Consider the following 16,242-nt stretch of genomic DNA (forward strand, 5'->3'; position numbering starts at 1 on the left):
CCCTGACCCAGCCTGGAACCTGACACTGTTTCTAGCTTCCTGTCTCTCTCCACCTGGAGCCACCCTGCTGGGTGGTGTTCACGACTCCTGACCGGAGCCCAAGCGTAACAGGCAGCTCTTGGATTTGATAAGCATCAGCTTCCTCACCAGTCGGTGGTGGTCGAATCTGCCCTCGAGAGCCAAGTGTTCTCGGACCCATTCCTTGGCATCTCCAGAGAAAGACCACAGAGTGATGAATGCTCTTGGGAGGAAAGTGTTTCAGGGGCCATGCTCATTGCCCACAATTCTTCCTACCAGCTCTACATTAGCCAGTACTTGCGGGACATCTGGAAGCAGGTGCAGGAGGTGGCCAAGCAGCTGCCTCAACAGCAGCAGCAGCACACCCTCATATCGCTTGTGCATAAGGGCCTGGAGTGCAGAAAACAGAAGGTCCGAGCGACCTACAATGTTTTTGTGACAGCATTGAGGGTCTCTGCAGTGGGAATCGGCGCCCACAGAATGGCATGGCTGCAGGCCTTGGATCTACAACCAGAGGTACAGGAATGACTTGCCAACGTGCTGTGTACTAAGTAGAGTCTCTTTGGAGAGAGTGAGGGAAGCAGAGGTCCAGCTTCGGTACCAACATGAAACCCTCCACAGCTCTCCGCCAGCTCTCCGGACCCGTCATCCTTTTCTAGGAGCCCGGCAAGACAGAGACCAAGGAAGCCTTTCTTTCACCAGAGGAAAACTATCATCTGCCCCCTCGCTCCCGTCAACACCATCAGGGCAACATCCAGTGACATCATGCAGCTATGAAGTTGTATGTTGAAGAGCTCTATTCAGGCTGCCACTTTTTCATCTCAAATTTGCCATTTTACTAGGAAAAAAAAAGCTCCCATCATTGAGTATAAGTGACAAGCGACAACAAGTGAAGCAACTAATGAGAGGTCCGTGAAAGTATGATGGCTAAACCGCAACAACAAACGCAGGATAAGGTAAAGGCTGGAGATTTGCAAATGGCGTCGGAGTTCAAAAAGTCGATGCAGGAACTTAAAGCTGATTTAGTTAAAGAAATCTCAAAAAATGGGTTGGCGCTCTTGGAAGATAAGTTAATTAAATTGCAATCGTCAATAGATGAAATAAAGGAATCATTCAAATTGCAAAATCGTAGGATCGAAGAACTTGAGTCCCACATTGTGACGCAGGAGTCAAATACGGACCACATGGAGACGGAATTACAGGCCCTAAAAAAAGAAAATTCCATTCTAAAAGATAGACTTGAATATCGAGAGAACAGAGCGCGGCGAAATAACCTATGCATCATCGGCGTCCCGGAATCAGTGAGAGATCCTGACTTGATGCCGCTAGTAGAGGTTTGGCTTTCAGAAACCTTAGGCATATCTCTGACAACAGAGCAGGTGGGCGCAAATAACCAAAATGCTGTTTAACCGAGGCCAGTGATAGCTAGGATATTGAATTTTGCCGACAAACAAAAACTTCTCATGGCTTATTAAAAAAAAAAAAATGAGGAGCAGCACATCCGCTAAAATATGAAGATTCCCAGATTTTCCTGTTCAACGATTACTCAGCAAAGGTCTCAGGACCGACGTGCATTCTCGGGAATATGCACTGAACAGTACAAAAAAGGAATCAGATTCACTCTTCAATATCCAGCCAAACTTAAAATCACATATGCTGGGAAAACGACCACATGTTTATCTAAGGATTCAGAACAAAAATTCATTCCATCACTCCATTTGGAGTAAAACTACCAACAGGACTCTTAAACCTACTATGGAATGGGACCTGATTACTGCACCAGAGACCTGTTTCCTTGATATTTAGTACTAGTTAATTGGAACCTAGAAGATCCTTATACTGCATGCACTAACCTACAAATTTCAGTATACTATGAGTGCGTGCAACAGAGAAGTGTCCTGTTGGAAAGAAGGAAGATAATACTGATCAAGAACAACTAAGAACTGATTAAATTGTCAAGTTATAGCATTCTACTCATCTGCTTGTCAAATCATAAACAACAATATATCTTCCTATTGTCCCTTTGGCTTCTGAATGCTAGCATTGACATGATGGCCAGCGGATATCTTAGGGAGTATTCTCTTATGATGTGACTACTGTGAGCAATTCGAAGCCGAAAGGTTTCTTTCCTTCACTATGGAATGCTACGATCTCCGGTCAAGATGGCAAGTTCTCTTACCTTAACCTGATTATGGTCTACTCGTATGCTTCAAATCGTGCTACGATGGGCAAGCCCAAAGGATATGTCTTCACTCAGAAGAAGGAAGAGCAGAAGCGAACTGGGCAAGATGGGCCCATTAGGAGCAAGGTTCTTGATATGGATATTTGTGTGGTAATTGTATGTATGGTTAGTGTTGTGAGGATGTTTGAAGGAATGAATGTAGTGAAACAAGGAATAAGAAGTACCCGGAGAGATAATTGTGGTGTTTTGCTGGCTGTGATGTCTTACTCTGGGAAAAATAGTCTTAATACAACTAATAAAGTACATGGGACTTGGATCTCGAGGCTAGGCGGGGTTGCAAGGCCTTATTAATACTTATTATTCTGGCAAGTTAACTCTGTTTACATTACTGATTATGGTTGACCTGAAATCAGTATCCTTAAATGTACAGGGATTACACTCCCCTATTAAGCGTGAAAAGATTTTGAACCATCTAAAGAGAGCAAGAGCGCAAATAGGGTTCTTCCAGGAGACCCATTTATCTATCAAGGAACAAGATTAAAACAAGATTGGGAGGGCCAATGCTATTATACATCTTATTCCACTAAACGTAGAGGAGTTGCCATCCTGATACATAAAGATTGCCCTTTTGTTATGGACAAGCAAATTAAAGATAAGAATGGCAGATTCCTCCTCATATGTGGCACTATTGAGCAACAAAAAATCCTGTTGTGCAATGTTTATGCCCCAAATATTTATAGCCATGAGTTTTTTGTGGATCTGACCTCTGAAATAGGACAACATCTTCAACATAAACTAATACTAGGAGGGGACTTCAATCTACCCATTGATCCAAAATTAGACACTAAACAGAACCATAATCCCCAGCAGGGATACAGAGGGGATCAATGTTTTGATGAAAGAGCTCCAATTGATAGATGCTTGGTGAACATTACACCCTACAGAGTTAGACTTTACATATTATTCAAAGGGCCATAACTCCTATTCAAGAATATATTTTTTCTTGATCTCCACTGATATGTTTCCTAGGCTCAGAAATGCCAGCATTGATCTTATTACGGTTTCAGATCATGCACATATATCTATAGACGTAGCCATAATTACATGCCCCAAAACTCCATACCAATGGAGACTTTCCCCTATGCTTTATCACGATGCAGAGTTTGTCACATACTTAAAAAAATAAATGGGAAGAATATGCCCAATTTAATTACGCGGAAGATATTTCAAGCGATACCTATTGGAACGCCGCTAAAGCTGTATTGCAGGGACAGATAATTGCATATATGGCTCATAAAATAAGCATAGAGATCAAGAGATACTCTCATTGCAAAATCAACTTAGAGCTTTAAAGAAAAAAACATATTTCTAACTTGGCCAGCCCGCTACAAGATGAAATAACTTCGGTTACAGAAACCCTTAATCACTTGCTTTATCAAAAAGAAATGCAACATATTCTTCAATTTAAAACTTAATCTTTTTGACAGGGAAATAAAGCCAGTAAACTCCTAGCAAGGATGATTAAAAATTTCAAACCCAAGCACTTCATTACAAATATGGTAGACTCTAATGGAAATATTCAAATCTCCCAAGCAAAAATCACTGAAATAATGCTCAAGTTCTATCAAACACTATACTCGATAAAAGGAAAAGATGAAAAAGCCTGAAATTTCTTTTGGAGGAACTTACAACTAACTCAAATACCAGAAATTTGGCGCCAGAGATTATCTAATCCCATCTCTACATCGGAAAAATCGTATGTAATTAGCCTGTTATCTTTGGCAAAAGCACCGGGGCTGGATGGCTTTGAAGCTGAATTTTATAAGCTCTTAAGAGAGGAAGTGGTAGCCACCCTACAAAACTTATATCAGACGTGTGTTCAAAAAGGCAGTTGGTCTCCAGATGTGAATAAAGCCCTAATAGTCATTTTTTCCTAAACCAGGTAAAGACTTAACTCAGGCAGGGTCGTATAGGCCCATCTCGTTAATTAATGTGGCTATTAAAATACTAGCGTCAGTATTAGCCAATAGACTGAGTGGAATCATCCCTGACCTCATTGCTCCAGATCAGACTGGCTTTGTAAAGAATAGGAATGGAGTCACTAACATACGCAAATTAATAGAAGCCCTCTGGTCTGGAAAATTAGAAATTCCCAACAGGTTCATTGCTAGTTTAGACGCCAAAAGAGCATTTGACAATGTTCAATGGGGACTATATGTTCTGGTTGTTAGAGAAATATGGATTTCCGCATCCTTTTATAGCATGGATTAAACTCTTGTACACGATGCCAGCTGCCTGCCTAAACATAAACGGAGAGCTATCTGAGCCCTTTACACTTGAAAGTGGCACAAGACAGGACTGCCCACTATCCCCCTTGCTGTACATCCTGACAGTGGAACTGTTGGTTATCAAAATAAAAACCACCCCAGAAATTCATGGCTTTCGTTTAGGGTTGAAAGAGTATAAAATGTGTCTATTTGCTGATGACATGCTGCTATTTTTAAGAAATCTGCATATTGCATTACTAGCACTAATGATTTTTATCAAGCAATTTGGGCAGTTCACTGGCTTGAAGATTAATGTTTCCAGATCCGAAACCCTACCTATAATCATCTTCCCTACAAGTGACATGGCAAGGTGTCTTTCCCCTATCTTGGTCTAAAAGGTCTTTTAAATATTTAGACTTATGGATACCGCATGATCTATCTCAATTATATGATATGAATATTTGCGCTCTAATAGAAAATATTCAGTAGCAGCTGATAGTATAGAAATACCTCCCCCTGTCACTATTTGGTAGAAGTGCCCTGTTCAAGATGGCCCTCTTGCCGAAATTGCTCTATAAACTGCAAATGCTCCCATTTTGGATTAGGCAGCAAGATTTCCTGCAACTACGTAAAGCGTTAATACATTTTCTTTGGAGGAGAAAGAGAGCAAGGTTAAGCTATAAAGTACTTATGTTGTCAAAAAAATATGATGGTCTAAAATTACCACATTTTTACTTTTATAATATGGCATGTCAAATGCGATTTTTCTGGGATTGGTATCATGCACAATATAAGTTCGAAGTTCCAGATTTAATAACAGATATTCTGTGCCCCCTGAAACCTATGAATGTATTGCATGGCCGAAGAACAGACCTCACCACACCCATCAGGAATCATATATTAATAAAACCAGTTAGAATGGCTTGGCAATATTTTTGCCGTGAATTCAAGGTAAATTCCTTTAATACTAAATTACTGAGATTGACCGGCAACCCAGCATTTCTGCCTGGACTGAACAACCACATGTTTGCAAAGTACACATTCACTTACCTTATTTTATGTGCCTATATGTAAACCGTTGCGATGGTATATATCTTAGCGACGGTATAGAAAAGATTTTAAATAAATAAATAAAATAATTGGAGAACTTATATTGTGCAACTCGACAATCATGATTTCTTTTGATCAACTGAGGTCTCGATTTCAAGTCCCATCTAAGCAATTCTATATGTTTTTGCAAGCGAGTCATTACTTGATGCAAATGTTGTCCTGTAACCCTAACCTCTTTGATCCAGAATCTGTAATTACCCTGTTCACTAAGGTGAAAAAGAATTACAACTCATTATCATTCTGGTATAAACTATGATTTAGCAAAGAGTCTGAACAGCTCTGTGCACCAATAGTCAAATCATTGACGGAATCGCTGGGACACTCGATATCACAAAAATAAATGATACGTTATTTCGGATATGCCTTTTCCACAACAATGGAAGTTAAAATTCAAGAAATGCAATTTAAGCCGCTGCAAAAAACATATATAGATAATGTACGTGCCTGTATGATGCATATTTCTGCTACAGATATATGTTTAAAGTGTCATAGGGATAGAGGCATTCTGGTACATAATTTTGTATTCTGCCCTTCTATATTCTCTTTCTGGAATACAGTTTTTCAAGTTATTGAGGATTCTATCCAGCAGAAACTGCCCTTCACTGGTGACTTTATATTGCTTCTATTAATTAACATATAACAATATAACATTGGTTATCTGTCATCATTTTTTTTTTATTTAACTTCTTTTACTATACCGATACTCAAGACGAAGTCTTATCGTACCGGTTTACAATATAACAGGGGGAAACCAATTAACAACTAAGTGGAAAGGTAAAGTTACATTAAACAGGGATCGAAAACATGGGAGGTGGAAAACAGGAGAGATTTTAAACGATAACAACTGTAGCGTAGAAATATGTAATTATTGTGACCTGTTTAGTCAAAATGTGTATCCTTTTTCATTGGATTAAGCCTCATAGCCCTATGTCTCTTATGTGGTTCCAGAAACTTGTGGATTGGATGCAAGTGGAGAGATTAGATGTCAAATTTACTAGCTGAAAGATATCACGTGAATACTTCATGTGATATCTTTCAGCTAGTAAATTTCCAAGCTTTGGAAATTAACCTATGCTCAATTGCCGGAAGCACTCAGGCAATCACTATTGGTTAGCGCTATACCAGTGATTGGTAAAGTGCAAAGATCTTAGGTATAAATTCAAAAACAGAACTCTCTGCTTGATTCTGCTTTGATCGTTGAGTGAATGAGTGGTAGACTGTATACAATATTTGAAGAGGACATCATGGCACAGCTGGATGAATGATAGAATGATTGAAGAGTGGTTGTGTGGTTTAGGGTATGAATGGTTGGTGTGAATGGTGTGAAATTAAAAAATATACACACAGGAACGGGATAATTTAGGCATTTATTGAGAATTAAGATCCCATCCATAAACAGTTTTCTGTTTACCCAAAAGTTTTGCAACTATTGTATAATCAAGCATTCTCAAATTGTATTTTGAAAGTTATGCAAGTATTGTATAATCAAACACTCTTGAACTGTATCCCTCTTGTGTTAAATAAAGATTGGAAAAAAAAAAAACAGCAGGGCTGCTGTGGTCGTCCCAGGCAGCAGAGAGCCCCCAAGCCCTAGCAGGAACCTCAGTCAACACCAGACAATGGGGTATTGGCTGGGTCATTAGGAGCATAGGCCAGACTCTCTGGTCAGGGGTCAGGCTGAAGTTCTTTGCAAACCAGTGTTCCAGTAAAACCTCTGACCAGTGGGTTCTCTCAATCATCCTTCAAAAATACCATTTGAACCTATTGGGTGTCCTACAAATTGCCCTCCGTGCCTGTTTTGGAGGCTGGTAGCACATCAGGAGGTACTGCTAGCGGAGTTCTCCTCCCTCTTAATGGCCAGAATGGTTGAAGGCAAAGAGGCTGGGGATTCTACTCCAGGTACTTCCTGATTCCAAAAAGAACAAGAGGACTCTGTCCCATCCTAGACCTAAGGGCCTTAAACAAACCTTAAAAAAAAAGAAAAGTTCACGATGATTTCCCTGGGCCCCTTGATTTCCCTTTTACAAATAGGGACTGGCTATGCTCCCTCAATCTAAAGGATTCATAGACCAACATTGAGATCTTCCCCAGTGCAGGAAATATCTTCGATTTGTGGAGGAAAAAAAGCACTTCCAGTAACGGGTGTTGCTATTCAGGCTAGCGTCAGCCCAACAAGTCGTCACAAAATGCCTTTTCTGTGGTGACGGCGCACTTCCGCAGGCTGAGGGTGCATGGTTTTCTCTGTCTGGACGATTGGCTAGTCAAGAGCACATCTCAGGCAGGAACCATCACGTCCATGTGCTTGACCATCCGGTTGTCGGAGTCACTAGGGTTCGTCGTCAACTACCTGAAGTCCCATCTCGGCCTGTCACCTCAAATGGACTTCATAGGAGCCCTGCTAGACACAGCTCAAGCCAAGGCCTTTCTGTCTCGTCAAAGGGCTGTCACTTTGATGACCATCACAGCAGAGATTCAGCAGAACCAGCAGGTATTGGCCTAGCATATGTTGAGACTGTTGGACCATATGGCCGCAACTGTCCATGTCACTCCCTTGGCATGATTACACATGCACAGGGCCCAATGGAGCCTGAGATTGCATCCGAATCACCCAGTCTCTCTCAGACTCATTGTCCTGGTGGCGGGTACTTTCAAATCCACCCTGGTTTGGGGAGCTTATATAGATGGGCTCAGCACCCAGGGTCTCTGGTCTCTTCAGGAAAGCTGTTGTCAAATCAACTTCCTGGAGCTTCGGGCAATCAGGTACGCTCTATAGGCTTTCAGAGATCGGCTGTCCAAGAAAGTTGTCCTGATCCAAACTGGCAACCATGTAGCAATGTGGTACGTTAACAAGCAGGGAGGTATGGGATTGTACCTCCTGTGTCAGGAAGCGGTCCAGATCTGGTCTTGGGCCCTGTCCCATGGGATGGTGCTCAGCGCCATGTACCTGGTCGAGATGGAGAACGTGGTAGCAGACAGACTGTTATGCTTTCAGACCCCACTAGTGGTCCCTGGACCAGGGGGTAGCGAATCAGATAGTCCACCTCTAGAGGAGCTCTGACATAGATATTCGCGTCACTGTGCAACAGAAAGGTGAATCAGTACTGCTCCCTGTACAGGACAGACGGCAAACCAGCCTTGGACGCCCTTGCCAGTCATTGGAGCAAGAATCTTCTGTACGCGTATCCTCTGATTCCCTTAGTGGTGAAGACTCTCTTCAAGCTTCACGAGAGCAAGGGGACTATGATCCTCATATCCCCTTATTGGCCGAAACATGTCTGATTTCCACTCCTATTTATTTATTTATTTGTTTGTTTGTTTAATTAATTAAAGTCTCTTCTATACCGATAGCCGTTCGCACATCGTATCGGTTTACATAAAACAAATAACTTTTGGGCAGGGCCCTTACAAGTAACAATCGAATACAAGTAACAAGTGAAGAATAAAGGGGAAAGGTGAGATAACAATTAGAAATGATATAAGAAGGGGACTAAAATAAAAGGGTACCATATGCATTACAATGCACTCCTACAGGAATTGTCCATCCAGAGACCAATCAGTCTGGGGACTTCCCCAGATCTCATCATGAAGGATCAAGGCAGGTTGTGACATCCCAATCTCCAGGCCCTGTTGTTCACAGACTGCATGTTGAGAGATTCATTCTGCAATCATTCAGTTTCCCAGAGTATGTGTCTCAGGTTCTGGTGGCTTCCAGAAAGCCTTCCACTAGAAAGTCATATGGACTGAAGTAGAGGAGGTTTTCTGTCAGATGTGAGCAGAAGGCCCTATATCCGTTCTCCTGCCCCACACTGCTTGATTACCTTCTACACCTATCGGAAACTGGCTTAAAAACCAACTCCATTAGAGTTCACCTCAGTGCAATTGACACATATTACCAGGGTGTAGATGGAATGCCCATCTCTGTACAGTCTATAGTTGTACGGTTCATGTGGGGCCTGCTTCAACTGAAGCCTCCTAAAGGCCTCCCGCTGTGTCTTGCCTCATTGTAGTGTTAGCTCAGCTGATGAAAGCTACTCTTGAGCTGCTGCGTATCTGTGACCTGAAGTACCTGACTTGGAAGGTCATATTTTCGGTGGTGGTCAGCAAACCTCAGGGCTTAGTGACTTATCCACCTTACAAGTTTTATCATGATTGGGTGGTCTTGCATATACACCCTAAGTTTCTGTCTAAGGTGGTGATGGACTTCCATCTTAACCAGTCTAGTCCATTGTTCTGCCAACATTCTTTCCCAGACCCCATTCACATCAAGGTGAATGAGCCCTGCACAGTTTGGACTTCAAGCAAGTCTTAGCCTTCTATCTGGAGTGGACAGAAGACCATAAACAGTCCACCCAACTTTTTATTTCTTTTGATAAGAATATGTTGGCCTCTATATCGCTCCATGGTGAAACCACACCTGTAATACTGTGTACAATTCTGGTCGCCACATTTCAAAAAAGATATAGTTGTGATGGAGAAGGTACAAAGTAGGGCAACCAAAATGATAAAGGGGATGGAACAGCTCCCCTATCAGGAAAGGCTGAAGAGGCTAGGGCTGTTCAGCTTGGAGAAGAGATGGCTGAGGGGGGATATGATAGAGGTCTTTAAGATCTTGAGAGGTCTTGAACGAGTAGATGTGAATCGGTTATTTACACTTTCGAATAATAGAAGGACTAGGGGGCATTCCATGAAGTTAGCAAGTAGCATATTTAAGACTAATCGGAGAAAATTCTTTTTCACTCAATGCACAATAAAGCTGCATTTGTTGCCAGAGGATGTGGTTAGTGCAGTTAGTGCAGTTGGGTTCAAAAAAGGTTTGGATAAGTTCTTGGAGGAAAAGTCCATTAACGGCTATTAATCAAATTTACTTAGGGAATAGCCACTGCTATTAATTGCATCAGTGGCATGGGATCTTCTTAGTGTTTGGGTAATTGCCAGGTTCTTGTGGCCTGGTTTGGCCTCTGTTGGAAACAGGATGCTGGGCTTGATGGACCATTGGTCTGACCCAGCATGGCAATTTCTTACATTCTTATGTTCTTATAAAGGAACCTTTTCCAGAGAGCTTACGCTTTGTTCAGCTGTAGGTGCATGCCCCAGAGAGCTTATGCTGGAAATGTAATTCTTTCTTTGATCTAAGATGAAATACATTCATATTTGCTATTGGCTAACATAAATATGCCCATGTGGTAGAAATATCCTACCACATGGGCACAGCAATGGCTACCAGAAATATGAGTTCACTTTTACTCCACCTTAGATCCAAGAATTACATTTTTAGCATTATGCCAGCTGAAGCAATTTCAATGGCCCCAGCCAAACGCATGCACATAAATATACCCCTGGCATGACTCCCCCCACCACATACCACTTACACCCCAACCTGCAACACTACCTGTCCCCCTCCCCCCCCCCAATACCCACTCACATGCAGATATGGGTGAGAGAGTGCTGCAAAGGAGGAGAGAGAGGGAAAACACACACACAATCACCCATACACTTCCAATCTCTCAAGAAAGGGCATTGTGCTACCGTGCCAGTGCATGTTCTTCAGCGGTAGGTGTCTGCCCCTTTGTAGCAATTCTCTGGGGTGGGTACCTGCAGCTATAACGCATGCTGTGGCACAATGGCCTTGCATGCAAGATTGGATCTCTACTTGGGCATATTCTTGCATGCAAGGCATTCCAATTTAAATGAAAGAGTAAGCTGTCTGAAGCGGGCATCTACAGCCATACAGTTTGCACTCCTTTGTACCCTAGTCAGGATGCACAGTGTCAAAGGGCATACTGTTCAACTGAAGGTATCAAACCATTGAAAATTCACTGGGTTAGGGTACCAGAGTTTAAGATCTAAAAAGTGGGTGGGGATTGGGGGGGGAGAAGGGACCAGCATGTAATATGTATTTTGATAAATTACCATGATGCTTTTGTAAAGAAGTTCAGTGAGAACATATGAGGGCAATTTTCAAAATGTATTTATTCAGGTAAAAGCTAAAATGCCCAAGGCTGTTTGAAAGTTTGTCATCCTGTAAACTGGTAAAACTATGCTTTGGAATCAACAATGTTCATAATTTTACCTGTGAGTAATGTTCATGGGTTCAAAGGTAGGGGTTACATTTGGGAGGAAACAATATGCATAATTTGGGATTTTCAAATCTATGGTACAAATCTCTGTGGGTACATTTTTCCTAGTCAATTTGTAAAGGGAATGTACATGTGTGCTTTCTCTTTGAAAATTGGTTCAACAATATGTATAGTTTTGAAAATTGCCCCACATAATATGTATTTTTGTTGATGTGTAGCTGCAGGAACAGCATCTGATGTGATGTTTGATGACTATATAGTGCTACCAGTGCATACTATGAAGTGTACTTTAAAAGATCTGCAAGCAGTATATTAATTTTTGCACATGATTTTTGATAGTGTACAGCGATGCAGCTTAGCTGCAGGTGCTGCATGTAATCTGTAGTTTGGTTTATTCTTTTATGCGTTCTACCCCTTCCTGTCATCTTTCAGCTAAAACAAATGGCACCACGATAACAGAGAGAATTCGCATGGAGATACCTAAGGTGGATGCTGTCTTTGTTGGCACAGGAGACTTGTTCGCTGCTATGCTTCTCGCCTGGACTCATCAACATCCTAACAATCTTAAGGTTAGGTGAATTCCAGAAACTTGGTAATCTTCAGATAGATATCTGGCTAAGTCACAAGGGATGTCCAGTGGCACAGCTATGCTGCTAATTATCCGCGTACATGGAGCCACTTAGCCAGACAAGTTATATCCGGCTAAGTTAGACCTTATCTTTGTCAAGTCTAACTTATCCAGTTAACTTAACCGATTAAGTGTGAATATTGATAATTATACAGTTGTTAACTATTTTCCATGGTAATTCAAAATTCAAATAATGAGTTCATCCTAGATGTCTTTGCTTTGGATAATCATAAATTCCCATTTCTTCTCTATGCCATAAGTCTTGTGATATGGCTGGCTAGTAGATGGTCTTTTCATCATCACAGTAAAACAGTTATTAGGAGTGTTTTTTTCAAACTTCAGGTACTCTGTAGTCTAAGAACGTTATTGGAACCCGAAGACTAAATTAGTGTTTCAAACATCTCTGCTTCCAGCGATAGACTGTTCTAGTGCAATTTATTTAGGATTACTGGCTTCTATGCTTAAGCCTTTACAGATATTATTTAATGCCATGGCTTGTTTGATTTGTGGCAAAAAGTGATATTAACACATTGTCAGCTGTCACACATCTTCCCTGGTTACCTATTCAGCACTGGGTTCAATCTAGAGTGGCACTGATAACTCGTAACCTGCTCACTACTAACTCACTACCTTTGATAAATTTCTTGCTATGAATATATCAACCAACAAGAAATTTAAGATTAGAAGAAAGAGGGCTGCTTGAACTACCATCAATTAGAGCAGTGCAATTATCAATCACAAGAGACAATACAATAAATACAAATACCTTGCCAGGATGGCCCAGCATTTCCTGTACTGTCCTCCAAACAGTGTCCCTAGTGAACGGGTATTCTCAATGACAAGGGACATTGTGAGTCCATATTGTTCATGGCTGACACCAGAGTTGTTGGAAAAGTTGGTATTGTTTAAAATAAACCTCTCTCTGTTGGGTTTCCTGGAATTTCAATGTGAGTGGCAGGAGGACTGAGTATACAGCTACAGAGGGCCAATGCATACAGTATTGGTACTCAGTACCTTGCTGTGTTATTTGTAGGTGTTGCTTTTGTCACTGATTATTTTTATTCTTTTTAATTGATTTACATATTCTTATAGCCCACAATTCTAAACATGATTACAATCATAAAATCAATAAATTATATACACATTGACATAAAATCAAACCAGAAAAAAAGTACACTAATTCAGAGGAACACTGGATTAATGCAATTAACATTAGTTAAAAGCTTATCTAAAAAGAACTATTTTCAAATGTTTCCTAAAACTCCAATATCACCATTCTCTCTAAGCTCACTGGGCAAATTGTTCCATAATTTTAAGCCTGCTATAGAGAAGTCCCTAGATGTTGTTTCTAGTAAATGATATTTATGATATGATGGAACAGTCAACAGATTTTGCCCAGAGGATCTTAAGGTTCAGGAAGGAATGTAAAGAACTAATAACACTGACAAACAGTGTGATCCTTTACTGCTGCTGTGCGATCCATCCCGCTCCTCATTCCCTGCCTCTCTCATGGTTCAGCACCTTTGTGTTTCGTTGTACCACTCTTGGATTTTGGCCTAGTCATCCCACTTGCTTCTTTCTTGGTTGTGGTTGTGATTTCCCACACTATGCCTTGGGAGTTAGTGCTTGTCAGCATGGGTTAGCTCTAGAATTACCACAGTTGTACAAGTTACAAATTGAACCATTACTGATACCATTATAGAACCATATGCTAATGATCGGCTCAGCCAAACATCACCTTTGACTGGGTCAGGCATCCCCCACTGACTGTCTGCGTTGTTCCCCCTACAATTTGCCTTCCCCTGTGGTAAGAAGTGACCAGTGGCTACTCTTGCTCTTCACTAGGCCTGTCCATCCATTACTTTGTATGCCTGCAGTACCCCTCCTTGGGTTGTTCATATCATTCATCCTCCACCTCAGCCCTTGAGGTACATCTGAAAAGTATTACAGTTACTCTTCTCACCGCATTGCTCTGTAATTCATTGCCAGAGAAAGTGGCTAGGTTTAGAAAAAGGTTTGGACAAGTTCCTGGAGGAAGCATCCATAAACTGTTATTAGTCAAGTTGACTTAGGAAATAAACACTGCTTATTACCAGTATTAGTAGCATGGAATCTATTTAATGTTACTATTAGAAACAGGATGCTGGGCTTGATGGATCCTCAGTCTGACCCAGTATAGCAACTTCTTATGCTCCTACCATTTTAATTTTTAACAATTGCTAGCATCACGTCTGTCCCTTCCACTCCAGGCCAGTCTTGGTACATTGTAGTGCTTCCTCCACTGCTCCGGCTGTCTTCAAGGTTTCTTTCAAATTTCGTTCTCCAACTCTGCAGCATAACAATAGAATAAATTAGAAATAAATCAATATTAGTGGATCAACTTTAAATCAACAATAATGCATAAACTTAAAAATAAATATGCAAACTTCTCTGCAAAAGAAAAGGATGTAGCAGCACATTTAAGGCACTCAAAAAAGTGCCATTTAATTTATGATGGCTAATATAGTTCAATGCATGCTTTCTTGGGTGGAGAGTGTTATAAGTTTGACATTAAAGGCCTGGCAGAAGAGCTAGTCTTTTACTTGCTTCTTGAAGTAGTAGTCATTAGGGGTGTGAATCGTGTGATCGATCGTCTTAACGATCGATTTTAGCTGGGGGGGGGAGGAGGGAAATCTGATCGTCGTGTTTTGTTTTGTTTTTTTTTAAATCGTTAAAAATCGTAAATCGGGGGAGGGCGGAAAAACCGGCACACCAAAACAACCCTAAAACCCACCCTGAACCTTTAAAACAAATCCCCCACCCTCCCGAACCCCCCCAAAATGTTTTAAATTACCTGGGGTCCAGTGGGGGGCACCCGGCGCGATCTCCCGCTCTCTGGCCACGGCTGCGTTAAGAGAAATGGCGCTGGTGGCCCTTTGCCCTTATCATGTGACAGGGCAAAGGTAGCGCCGGCGCCATTTTGGTTCCTGGCTCCCGACGTCACGAGTGCAGGAGATCGCTCCCGGATCCCCGCTGGACCCCCAGGGACTTTTGGCCAGCTTGGGGGGGCCTCCTGACCCCCACAAGACTTGCCAAAAGTCCAGCAGTGGTCCGGGAGCGACCTCCTGCACGCAGGCCGTATTGCCAATATTCAAAATGGCACCGGTGCTACCTTTGCCCTCACTATGTCATACGGGCGACGATAAATCGGGGGAATTGTTATTGTATCGCGGCTCTAACGATTTTTGACGATTTAAAATATATCTGACGATTGTTTTAAATCGTCAAAAAACGATTCACATCCCTAGTAGTCATGCATTTGGCAGAGCTGCTCTGGGAGAAAGTTCCATAGAGCAGGTGCTCCTGGGAAAGGTCAGTGGTGGGTAGCTATTTTGGTTTCTTTTGTTGCCAGAGTTGTTATGGAGGCAGTGAGTGAGGATCTTAGCTTTTGCAGTTAGTGAATCCAAGTCACTACCCAGTGAGCATTCAGTTAAATACAAAGTCTTGCTTTTACTGTAATTGCCTATATACAATACTTTTGAAAAGATCTATTTTGTAGGCTAATGCAATTCATCTAGCTACATATACAAAGATCAGCCACTCCTTGCAATTTATCCCAGGATCTCAGTTTTGCAATGATCATTGCTTCCTTTATTCCTTAAATTGTGATGGACCAAAAAAATACTATCCAACATACAGTGTCTGAAGAGTTTCCATCCAAGATCCGGTTAAAATGATGAATAAATATAGAGGTCCATATTCAACTGCTATCCAGCCAGCAAAGTTAACCAGATAAACGTATCTGGCTATCTTTGCAAGGATATTCAACGGCACAGGCACTGCTGAATATCCCCAGCTATCTTAAAGTTAGTCAGGTTTATCCAGCTAACTTGAGGACAGCTTTTCAGCTGTATAACATAATATAGCTGGATAACATTTTAGCCGGATAAAATGTATCCACTTAACTCGGAGCCAGTCAGT

General features: G+C 41.5%; 1 protein-coding gene across 1 annotated transcript in view; it reads left to right on the forward strand.

The window, feature by feature from the left end:
- Positions 1–16,242, forward strand: part of PDXK (pyridoxal kinase) — a 178,660-nt gene that overhangs the window by 150,680 nt on the left and 11,738 nt on the right. The window contains exon 9 of the mRNA XM_029578220.1: positions 12,087–12,223. Coding sequence (XP_029434080.1) covers positions 12,087–12,223 — 137 coding nt within the window. The remainder of the gene's footprint in view (positions 1–12,086; positions 12,224–16,242) is intronic.

This window comes from Rhinatrema bivittatum, chromosome 15, assembly GCF_901001135.1.
Source record: "Rhinatrema bivittatum chromosome 15, aRhiBiv1.1, whole genome shotgun sequence".
Lineage (NCBI taxonomy): Eukaryota > Metazoa > Chordata > Amphibia > Gymnophiona > Rhinatrematidae > Rhinatrema > Rhinatrema bivittatum.